The sequence below is a fragment of the Caenorhabditis briggsae genome (genome assembly GCF_000004555.2).
Source record: "Caenorhabditis briggsae complete genome, chrIII, whole genome shotgun sequence".
NCBI lineage: Eukaryota > Metazoa > Nematoda > Chromadorea > Rhabditida > Rhabditidae > Caenorhabditis > Caenorhabditis briggsae.
In genome coordinates, this window is record NC_013490.2 from 9,889,913 (window position 1) to 9,901,750 (window position 11,838).

General features: G+C 38.5%; 2 protein-coding genes across 2 annotated transcripts; both read left to right on the forward strand.

The window, feature by feature from the left end:
* Positions 1-4,498: 4,498 nt before the first annotated feature.
* Positions 4,499-6,883, forward strand: Cbr-saeg-2 (the record flags this gene model as incomplete). The annotated part of the gene is made up of 6 exons (XM_002641750.2): positions 4,499-4,615; positions 4,829-4,912; positions 4,962-5,240; positions 5,837-6,091; positions 6,143-6,264; positions 6,757-6,883. The coding sequence occupies 6 exons, from the start codon at positions 4,499-4,501 to the stop codon at positions 6,881-6,883; spliced, it is 984 nt and encodes a 327-aa protein (XP_002641796.2).
* A 702-nt stretch (positions 6,884-7,585) lies between these two features.
* Positions 7,586-11,235, forward strand: Cbr-dat-1 (the record flags this gene model as incomplete). The annotated part of the gene is made up of 9 exons (XM_045244300.1): positions 7,586-7,604; positions 8,503-8,621; positions 8,680-9,149; positions 9,195-9,483; positions 9,512-9,645; positions 9,705-10,071; positions 10,123-10,323; positions 10,367-10,537; positions 11,137-11,235. The coding sequence occupies 9 exons, from the start codon at positions 7,586-7,588 to the stop codon at positions 11,233-11,235; spliced, it is 1,869 nt and encodes a 622-aa protein (XP_045094213.1).
* Positions 11,236-11,838: the final 603 nt, after the last annotated feature.

Here is an 11,838-nt window from a genome sequence, read left to right on the forward strand (position 1 = left end):
CTCGAATCTGAAAAACGACAATGAAGTGATGTTTGAAGCGGTAAAGAGAAAGAGAGAGAGAGAGAGAGAGAGAGAGAGAGAGAGAAAAAATAAAGGAAGTATTTGGTGGATGTTAGAAGTGCGCAAAACAACCGTTTCGAGGTCAAAACAACTAAAAACAAGAAAACGTTCGCTGAACTTTCGGATTTTCTGCGGCATCACGTCATCGCGGAGCTAGAATATGTAATAATCTGGGGTATCAGCCATCAATGAAACATCAAAGACTGGCTGACACAGAATTCGTTTATTCATGGCCTTGAAGATGGAGACAATGAAAAAACGGAAAGATGGGTCACGCGTTCGTCGCATATAAACATTTGGATTGTGTGATAGTGGGCAAAAAAAGAGAATGAAGCATGTGATATGTGATATTGAGTCGCGCCGGAAAACCACGAACATATTATCCTTGTCAGAGAAAAAAAGGTTGAGTCGAAGTGTATGCGATGTTTGTAAACAAATATCTGAAAGCGTAAACAACCGGAAACAGTTGAAACGAGTGCGACAGTAACCCGGCGGGAAAATATTAAATTTACTCATTTTTTAGCTTTTCGCATATTTTGCAGCAAATTTCGTCGAATATGGTTTGTTTTTCATTGTTTTTTGCGGTATTTTAAAATATATTCGACGAAATTTGCTGCAAAATATTATTGTTGTCCGAAAAAATTGGAGTTAGAGAGTATTTTTTGCAGTCTGAATACGGTAGGCACCTCGAAGCGGCAAGCCTAAACAGCACATACTCGGTGGAGACGCAGAGAAATTTTTGTTCAACTGTCTGCGTCTCGACTCCAATTTTTTCGCACAACAATAATATTCGAAAAGCTAAAAAATGAGTAAATTTAATATTTTCCCGCCGGGTTACTGTCGCACTCGTTTCAACTGTTTCCGGTTGTTCACGATTTCAGATATTTGTTTACAAACATCGCATACACTTCGACTCAACCTTTTTTTTCTCTAACAAGGATAATAGGAGTGTGATGATGGACATGCTGGTGTTGGTTAGTACATGATGCTGATAACAGTGGGAAATGCCCTAGTGGGCGGAGCTAAATTCCAGCATGAAATTTATCATAACATGAAACATATTGTGGAGACTATTTCGATCTCTATATAAACACTAACAATAGGCATGAAATATGAATCATCATCCTGAATACAAAAGGAACATCTCAAGAAGCAATAGGAAAACCGCCAAAACATAGTACAACACAGTGGAGCAAAATGGTCTTATCAGCTGGAATAGGAGGTGCCGCCCCCCCCCCCCCCAAAAATAGATAATGAAATGAGTGACCAACACTACTGATAAACTAGAACATATGGCTGAATGCATAGATCAGCTGGACTAAGAGAATGTTCTAGAGTGAAACCTGATCATGGTCACTTAGTGTTGATCGGCGGAAAAAGGTGTTGAAGTAATACTCCTACGAGTTGGCGGAAAAAAAGTTTTCTAATGAACAGGAAAAATTCACTAGTACGGCACCGCTGAAGTTGTTTCCAGCTGGAGTTGTCCTCTCAATTCTATTTCCTGGTCTATAGGAGGTTTTTTGGTAATCTTTGGTTCAAAGTCTATGGACTTTCTTTAGCTCAACCAAAAACAATTTTTTATTTTCTAAAGAATTATTTGAAAAGGAAGAAGATTGTAGGAAGAAAAAAAAACCGAGAAAAATGCAAGCAGATGAATGCAAAAAGACGAGAGAGCCAGCAGTTGACGCCCCAACTTGACGGGTGGCGAGAAGAAAATGCCAAGAACGACAGGGAGGGTCTTGAAATGGCACTTTGTGTATATATTAGAAACAGCATTCTGGAGGAAGAGGGAGGAACGAGAGAGAAGAGAGTCGACAGAGAAAATAATGGAAGACTTGAAAAACGAGAAGAGGCCCCCTAATTTCTTTGAATGAGAATGTGCTTGTGCTTCTTCTTCTAGATTTACTCAGTCACTTTTTTTCGCACCAAATCGATAAAGTCGACAGGTGCTTCTTCTTCGCGACGGCTCGCGTGTTCTTCTAAAGAAACGGAAATGTGTTATTTTCTCAGCGTTGAAAGAAACAGGAAGTGGATAGCTGGAAGATAATAACAGTGGCACGGAACACAAAAAGATCAAGACACACAACATGTGACTTTTCCAAAAAGTACAACAACGAAAATTGAACGAAATTTGACACCAGAAACTAGTAGAAAGAACACATAAACACACTTTATACTACAAGAAACGTTTCTTCTGTAATGCGATATTCAAGGGATTAGGCTTCCTTCCTAAAACTCCTTCCACTAAACTCCTTCCTCCTTCCACTTCCTAAAATCTCACGTGTGCTTGGAAAATTTAGTTAAATAGAAATTACTGATTGAAGAAGACTGAATTCCGGGGACTGGTACCAGAACATACTGTTTTTAGTGAAAACAGATCTGTCACACATTCATTCACTCCACACAAAACATAAACTTCAAAATGAAAAACAATGAAATAATATTTTGAGATGACGAACAACAAAAAAGAGCTAGCTTCCAGTCATACCCACACACAGACAGACAGACATACAAAGACGAAAATGGGAAGAAGAAAAGAATGGATCCGTGAGCAGGCACAAACAGCAACCCATCACTTTGTTTGTGCAAACCGCTTCGTCTCAGCTATTCTCCCAAAAATGACTAGTTGGTGTCTTAGGAAGAACCACCAGGTCTCTTCCTATTGTCTCCAAGACTCTTGAACCAAGAGTGAGCCATAAAAGAATAACTTTGAGGATCTTTGGGGGTCAGCTTGAAAGCGGCAAGTGAAAAGAAAACGTAGACAGTGCAAACTTATTCCGCGGCATGAGAGCGGAACGGGAGATAGAACAACACGAATCGACTAGAAAAATAGTGTCAACTGCCGCAGAAATATGTGTACATTAGTTTGAATACAATTAGTTCGGCAAGAACTGAGATTTCGAGCTATGCGCCTGAAAACAAGATGGCTAAATGCCAAAAAAGTAAAGTTTGTTTCTATGAGAGGGGAAGATGTTCGACGCAAACGGTGGTGCTTAGGTGGTCTAGAATTCAAGGAAACCCACGTAAGACGACGTTCGTGACGTTGGAAGGAAACTTAGGGATCAGTATGTCATAGTGCCAAAAAACCAGAATACAAAGGGGTCGTTGAGCAAGTTTTAGGCAGGTGATAAGTATTGAAAAAATTCCTAAATAATTTTAACAAACTACAAATGGTTTAAAAGCCTCACAACAGACTAGGGATACTGTAGTTGTGATGAGATCTACAGAATGCATATTTTGAAAAGATAATGAACTTTCTGACACAAAAAGAACCCTTTGAAAGTTGATAACATATCTTCAGTTAAACGTTCTTGATTTCATTTTTCAGAAATTCTAGAACCATTAATCAATTTACAGTGTTTCCGCTAATGAAGCCTGCCCGAACCATCCTCTTCAAGAGGATTCCTCTTCGAGCTAAATTATCATGGTTCCTATGAGAGATATCAAAAATCTGTCAACTGATAGAATGTTTTTGATATAATGATAAAAATGTATATGTTGAACAAATTTTTGATATCTTTCTCAGGAATCGAGATAGATGAGCTCAAAGCTGACGGTTCAGATAAGCTTCTATTAGAAAAAAAAATATAACAAAAAACCCTAAGAAACAGAAATCTACAAAAATTGACTGGTGATCAGCGGCGAACTCCAAATTAACGACCTATTCAAGTGTCAAGTGGATGTTTACACCAAACAACAATCTAAAACTAAATCAACTATCCTGAAAACCAAACACACATATTTATTTACTATCTCTTCTCCGCCTTATTTGTAGAAAAAATCTCTCAAAATCCAAACATCAATGTCAACAATTCAAGGTTTGACAGCGTCGGGGACGACCTCGCGGGATGGATGGAACACGAAAACACAAAACTGACTACTGTGTAATTGATTAGTTTAGCAGGAAAGGAACTCTTTTTTCTTTGTTTTCCTTCTATTTCGGGGAACTGTTATCACAGCTGAACAATAGGACAGAAAAAGAACGAACATCAGAAAAGAACTGACCTTCGATATCATCAAGCTATCAATCTACTTTTCTCCTCTATCGAAAAAAAGAACGAAGGTGCGGAAAAAGGTAAACGGGAGTGTGTCGACACATTATAACTAGTAACAGAGAAGAGACGAGACCAAAAACCTCCCAACTTCGTTGTGGGAAAAGAGGAAGAAGAAGAAAAACGAAAAGACTAGAGGCCGACTATGAAACAGAAAATAGCGTTTTATGGTGAGAGCATTAGAAAAGCATGCCGCCTGAGAGAGACCCACACCAGGCAGTGGGGACGCCAGCGTCAGCTCTGCGTCTCCCCAATAAATGATAGTATTTTGTCTTGCCATAGCCTATGGCTGCCTTTTTTCTCTATTTCCCTTTTTTCGATGTAGTAGTTTTCTTCTTCTCCTTCGCATATTTATCCTCGAAATGTCAACGGTTTTTAGCATCAAAATGTTCGACCGAATGACTGGCAATGGTAATGGAAATAAGATGAATATGCGCATTTCCATCTTGGACGAGTTGCTCAATCGGGAAATGGACGGAAGCAGTGATGGGTCGTCAGCCAGAGTAAGTCAATTTTCAACATAAAAAATCGAAACAGAACGAGACCAAAGCTAATGAGTTAGAAATATTCGTAGTTTTTTTTGTGAATATTAATGCGATTTACCTAATGTAATTCACCGATAGCTAATTGAGTTTACTTGTTGTTTTTTGGTCGAACGAAATATTGTTGGAGAAGAACATTTCTTCTAGAAAAGGCAAGAAATATAAAACTTTCAGGTCAATTCGCTGAAGCACGTGATCAAGAGAAATAAAATGGATATGGCTGACGATGCACCATCTTCTCTAGATCTCATGAGACGAGTAGGACAATCATCCGATGAAATACCATTTTATGATAATCTTATTTCAGATATTTCAAGCCGAAATCTCTCGAGAAATTCATCAGATCATGGAAAGGCATACGAGAACTACACTCTGGCCAGCCATCGAGAATTTGAGAAAGAACGGACACGTTGTAGATGAATCGGTACTGAATGGATTGTACTGTAACATTCTGGAGGCAGCGAAGAAACTGTATCAGACGAAGGAGGATGAGCCAACGCCACCACCAACTAATGGAAACGGATTCTTGGATATTGGTCTTGGTGTGGGGATTCAAGATCAGGACAGCCATGACAATAATTTGAAAGTGAGTGGGGATGCACTCTATCTATACAGAAGAACAAGATACCAACTACAAGGGTATACCGGATAGTTGGAAAGTCAACAAAATGACAATGAGACTATTAAAAATTTGATTTCTAGAGTGGAAAACTATAAATCTTGAAATTCGGGCGGCTCCGTTCTTTCTAAAGGATCGTAGAACTGGAGAATTTCATAAAACCAATTCGAATTTTCTCAAATTATAAAAATAAGCATCAAAACGACTTTTCGACACAGAGCATCTCAAGTTGAAAACATAATTTAATTAATTTTTTTCTAGCAAGAAACCTATCAAAAAAATGCCGAGACACAATTCGAGCTCTAAAAACTAATTCCTAGTTTCCGTGATGTTTGACTAGACTTTTAAAAAATCGTTTCGCACTCAGCGACTTGATGAGAGTCTGGATAAAATATAATCATGGAAGAAGTGTGAGAATTTCTACAGAAACCCGAGAACTAAAAGTTTCAGTCTAAAACTCAGAAAAAAACCTAGAATGCGTTGATTGCAAAAAGAATAGAATAAAGACATTTGTCAAACTAGAAGAACAAATTCATGACATAATATTCATGCACTTTTTGCAGAGAGGATACGAGTCAGACAGCTCTGATGTGTCTGGAGTCAGTCATTGCTCTGACGCAAAACGTCGTCGTGGAAGGCCACGAAAAGACGAAGAGGCATATCGACTGGAAATGACGCCACCGACAATGAACGAGGTTATTAGATGGAATCCGGACCGCATTGATATGAACACTCGTTTTGTGACTGCAACGAAGATCGCGCAAGTGCTGGGAATGCCACCGTCGATTCTGTTCAACAAATATCCACGGATGTTTAGAGTTAGTCTCCGTTGACATGGAGATGCCGTCTAATTATTGTTATTATTATAGTACTCGTGCGACGAAGACGATAAGAACATTCTTCACGATCAAAACCGGCTGATTCGGGCACCTGGTAGATGCTATCTACTCGCTGCTGAAGACGCCCGTCAACTCGTGTCCCCTAACTATTTGTAAGTTTGTTATGAATGTTTAAAGGTAACAGCAAGAAAAAAGAGAGAAAAGGAGTAGGGGCAGGAAATGATTATCTTTTTTCTTTTTTGTCGATGGATAATGTTTCGAATTAGAACTTGCTTCGCCGAGCAGCACTTCCTTCCAACAACGACGGATAATGCAAAAGAATTCAAGAAAAGAAAAAAGTTCAACGAAAAAAGAGAAAATTTCAAAAAACATCGCTGAAAAGTCATTGAAAAAAACGCAAAAATTCTGCGGTTTCCCACGAACTGTACACGAGGACAACAGTAGCGCGCATTTGCATACCGCCAAATTGACTGAAAATTGCTCGTAATTATAGTCTGAAATGCCAGCTTACACTGAATCAAAATATTTTATTTTAAACTGAAATAAATAGAACATATTTTGAACAATTAGTTTTCAAAGTCCCAAATTCCATGGAAAAGACAATCATCGTTTATAGACACTAAATTAAACAGATACTATTTCAGTCAAGACATCCTCAATGCATCATTCCTCATCTCTGAACCACTGCTTTCAAAAATTCGAAACAAAGCTGCAGCCACCTATGATAAGTACAAAGTGTTTCTCCCTCAACAACAGTCCAGTTTCATCTAAATATCTGTGCATTTATACTATTTTTCAAATCCGATTTATATAATATCTTCATTTTTCCGATTACAATGACCTCATACTCTTGTCTTCCTCGTATTCATGTAAATCTAAGTCTCAAAAAATTAGACGCTAGTTTCTTTTTTGTTTATATATATACAATGCCCTCCTCAAATATTTCCCTGTGTCCTTTTAAAATGAATCTATTGCTATTTCAGTGGTTCTTTTTGTTTCTACCAAGAAAGCCCCTCTAGGTAATTGCACACACATAACCCCAGATACATGACATAAGCTCATGTAGAAAAAAAAGAAAAAAGAAGTATAAGTAGATAGATGCTTTCCGGCAATTATCCACCGCACCGTAGTTATCGGGAGCAGAGTTTGTGGGTCGTCAGGAGACGACAGACATGATTCAGAAACGGGGATTCAGAAGAAAAACGACGATGATATTGAGGGAGGAGGAGAAGGTATACACACACCGGAATACTTCGACATGCCACTCTCTTCTTGGATATTCCCGATTTTTCCCGAACTCAGGAGAGACCCTCTCACATTTTTCTCTTTTTTGTTGGATTTGGTTCCTGGAGAAGTGGCTCTTTTTTATTAATTTTTTTGATAATTTATAAACGGATAAGGTTAAAATTCAGATTTGAAAAGTCCCATCGAAAAACTGTATTCTCGTTTCCTGAGTCACCGAAATCTCTAGTTATGCAGTTGGTGCCAACAGGTAGGATTAAATGTTGTGAGCTTGTGGTTACTGTAAAAACAGCTCAAAAGACGATGAAGGGTCAAATGACCATCTTGTTAGGTTCTGAGCAGTTATTCTCCTATTTTGAACTACTGTAACTATCTACCAAACTACCAAGGAATACTGCGAGTATGGCTCAATGTTCATTTTTTTTATTCTTGAAAGTTTTGCCTTCTTGGATCTCTGTTTCACGACACTGCGGGAGACCTGAAGAGTTCAGTTTTCATTAGAATATGCACAATCTATAAGATACAGGACTGTCCAAATTTAAGAACCAGGTTTTTAAAATTAAAGTATAGGATCTAAAATTTGTTTTGGTTTTGAAATTCAAGAAATATGCGATTGAAGCATTTCAGGAAATTGAAGATGTTGGACTCACGAGATTTTAGATCACAGTATCGGCAAATAATTCGGAAGTTACAAAAATTTTGGGGTCATTGGAGTACAAAGCAATTTAGGGGTACAAAATACCTGAAAAAGCTCAGTTTTGTACCCCTGAATCACTTTGTACACCTTTGTACCCTCCAAATTACGTGGCTACCGTATCCGCTCCAATAGAAGTCCATCCTATACGTGCAAGCTCAATTATCTCGGCTCCTTCAGAAGATATCAAAAAGTAGTAAACTGATAAAATATTTCTCGTAAAGTGGCCAACATTTTATTAATTGACAAATTTTTGATATCTCTCATGGGAAGCGAGATAGTTGAGCTCAAAGCCCTTGTATAGGGTGAGCTTAAATTAGAGAAAATACGGTAACTCTATTTCAAATGTCTTCAGTTACGTAAGTTTGGGATCTTCAAAAAGTTCCAAAACTTTCAGATAGAAAACGTTTCACCTAGAATTTGTATGTTTCAATCTCAAAACAATAAATTTCAGACGATCCCGACGAAAAGATCCGTCGGCCGTCGAATGGCATCCAAAACGCCACACTGCCAACGGGTGGACCTGTCATCGAAGAGCAAAAAGATCCAGCTAGAGAACAGTGGTCTGGAAAGGTATCTCACTCCCCAGTGGATAGTCTTAACCAATCCGTTCTAACTTTTCTTTTTCCAGCTAGATTTCCTGCTCTCCGTTGTTGGGTTTGCAGTAGATCTGGGTAATATCTGGCGATTCCCATATCTCTGTTTCAAGAATGGTGGAGGTGTCTTTCTGATTCCTTACTCCATTATGGTCCTGCTCACTGGAGTTCCCTTGTTTTATATGGAGTTGTGTCTTGGTCAGTATTATAGAAAAGGAGCGATTACAACTTGGGGAAGGATCTGTCCACTTTTCAAAGGAATCGGATACTGTGTTATCCTTACTGCATTCTATGTTGACTTCTTCTACAATGTTATTCTTGCATGGGGACTTCATTATCTTTACACTTCGTTTAGTTTCAACCTTCCATGGGCTTCCTGTAATAACACTTACAATTCGGCCGCTTGTTATGAACCACACTGGTCTGAAGATGGTACCACAATGTGTCGGAGTGCCAACGAATCTGTCTCTGCTGAAAAGATATCTGCTGCTGAAGAATACTTCTAGTGAGTTTCCAAAATTTTTCCAGCATAGCCAGCTTCCAATTTCAGCAAGGGATTCTTGGGTCTCCACGAAGCCAATGCTCCAAACTCCCACGTCATCAGAAGTATGACAGATCTTGGAGGTGTCCGTTGGGATATCGCTCTCTCCCTGTTCGTTGTCTACCTAATCTGTTACTTCTCAATGTGGAAAGGAATTCATACTTCTGGAAAGGTTGTCTGGTTTACTGCTCTGTTTCCATATGTGGTCTTGGGAATTTTGTTTATTCGCGGAGTGACTCTTCCAGGATGGCAAAAAGGAATTGAGTACTATTTAAGACCTAATTTCGAAATGTTGAGAGTAAGGCAAATAAAGGAAGATCTGAGAGAGAATATGTTATATTTTTCAGAAGCCAAGTGTCTGGCAAGATGCTGCTACTCAAGTGTTCTTCTCATTGGGTCCTGGATTTGGAGTTTTGATGGCATACTCATCGTATAATGATTTCCATAATAATGTTTATGTGTAAGTTGACAGGAACAATTTTCAGATGGAAACAAAAAATGAAAAAAGTCATTTTCCAGCGATGCCCTATTCACTTCCTTCATCAACTGTGCCACCTCATTCCTCTCTGGATTTGTGATCTTCTCTGTTCTGGGCTACATGTCCTGCAAATCCGGAAAACCAATCGAAGCAGTGGCTCAAGAGGGTCCTGGTCTCGTTTTCGTTGTCTACCCGGAAGCTCTATCTACAATGCCTTATGCTCCGTTTTGGTCGGTTCTCTTTTTCCTGATGCTTATGACTCTTGGTTTGGATTCTTCATTTGGAGGATCTGAAGCAATCATCACTGGTTTGTCAGACGAGTTTCCAATACTGAAGAAGAACCGTGAAATTTTTGTGGGATGTTTGTTCTCGTTCTATATGATCATCGGAACCGCAATGTGTACAGATGTATGGTCTAAAACCTGAGTTTTGAATTGAATTTGGTAATTAGAAATTTAGGGAGGAATTTTGATTATGGAATGGCTAATCATCTATGGTACCACTTGGGGTCTTCTGATTGCAGTCTTCTGTGAAGCGATGGTTATTGCCTATATTTATGGACTCCGCCAATTCGTTCGTGATGTCAAGGAAATGATGGGATTCCGTCCAGGAAATTACTGGAAGTTCTGTTGGAGTTGTGCAGCTCCTGCTATTCTTCTGGTAAGAGGTTCCTATTGATATTCAGCATTACAATAGATTTCAGTCCATGATCACTTCGAATTTCATCAACTACCAAGCGTTGACCTACCAAGACTACACTTATCCAACTGCTGCTAACGTGATAGGAATCATTTTTGCGCTTTCCGGCGCCTCGTTTATTCCGTTTGTAGGCATCTACAAATTTATTAATGCAAGGGGAAATACAATGGCTGAGGTGAGGATTTTTGAAAATTCGATTGGAGGTTCAAGAACTACTTTAAAACCTGTAATATAACGCCACCTGTAACAGAAGACCCCTCTAATTTAACGCCACCTTTAAGGGGTGATTGGAGGAAGCAAACAAAAATTTTAAAAGGAATCTAGACATTTTGCATAATTTTTGTGCATTTTGGTACACCGTTAATCAAGTAAAAAACTAATTTGTGTCACTTTGCATCATCCTAAAACACCTCTCCGAAAAATGTAACGCCATGACGCTATATTACAGGTTTTACGGTATGTTCGTCCAGTAGAGTACATCCACTTCTAGAAGCTCACAATCTGAATATACCGTAAAAACTCTAATAAGTAGAAGTCTCCAAACCATCAACGTGAAGCTAATATAACTTCATTTCCTGTGAATGATATCAAAAAGTGGTCCACTGAAAAAAAAATTTCATCAGATAATCAGACATATTTTCCGCCTAATCCTTTTTTTGATATCTTTCACAGGAAGCAAGATAAATTGGCTCAAAGTTGAAGATTAGGTGGCCCATTCTATGAGAGTGCTTGCAGTATATCGATTTCAAACCCCAAATTTCCAAAAATTTTCAGAAATGGGAACGAGTGACAATGCCCTATCGAAAGAGGCCAAACCAAACCGAGTACATTCCGATTCCAACTACCCAACCGCACTGTGACATTATGCTTTAAAAATAGAACTTTTTTCTCTTTTGTCACTTTTCTGACACACTTCTTAAATTCATCTTTTAAATCCTTGGTTTTCTCTTATCGTTTATACTTTCCAAAGTTACACTTTCATTCCCTTTTTTAGAATTTTCCGATGTTCTTCTTCTTTCTGATTTCCCCCTTTTTACACACTTTCCTCGTCTCTTCCCAAACACTTTTTCATTTTCACGTCTCCCATTTTTTCATTTTTCATTACAGTACAACAATCACCTAATAAAGTTTCCTGATCCCAAAAAAACCAAACAAAAAGGAATAAAATACACCTGAATACGGTAACCGGTCATAGCCATTTTTCTTATAGAATATTTAAGGTCCAATTGAAAGGCCCAATTGAAAGATTCGATTTTATATGCCTGCAACTCTCTTTTCCCCCATCGAACTGAAAATCAATAAACCTCGAGATTTACCTTGGTTATAATTTATGGACCATCTCGCCTTTCTCTGCGTCTTGTCTTCAGAATTCTTATTGACTGGAAAATTAGTCAATAGAATCCATCCTACACTTTCACCATTAATTGGACAATAACGATTTCTATTTAAAAATCCGTATTCTCTATATTCCGAACC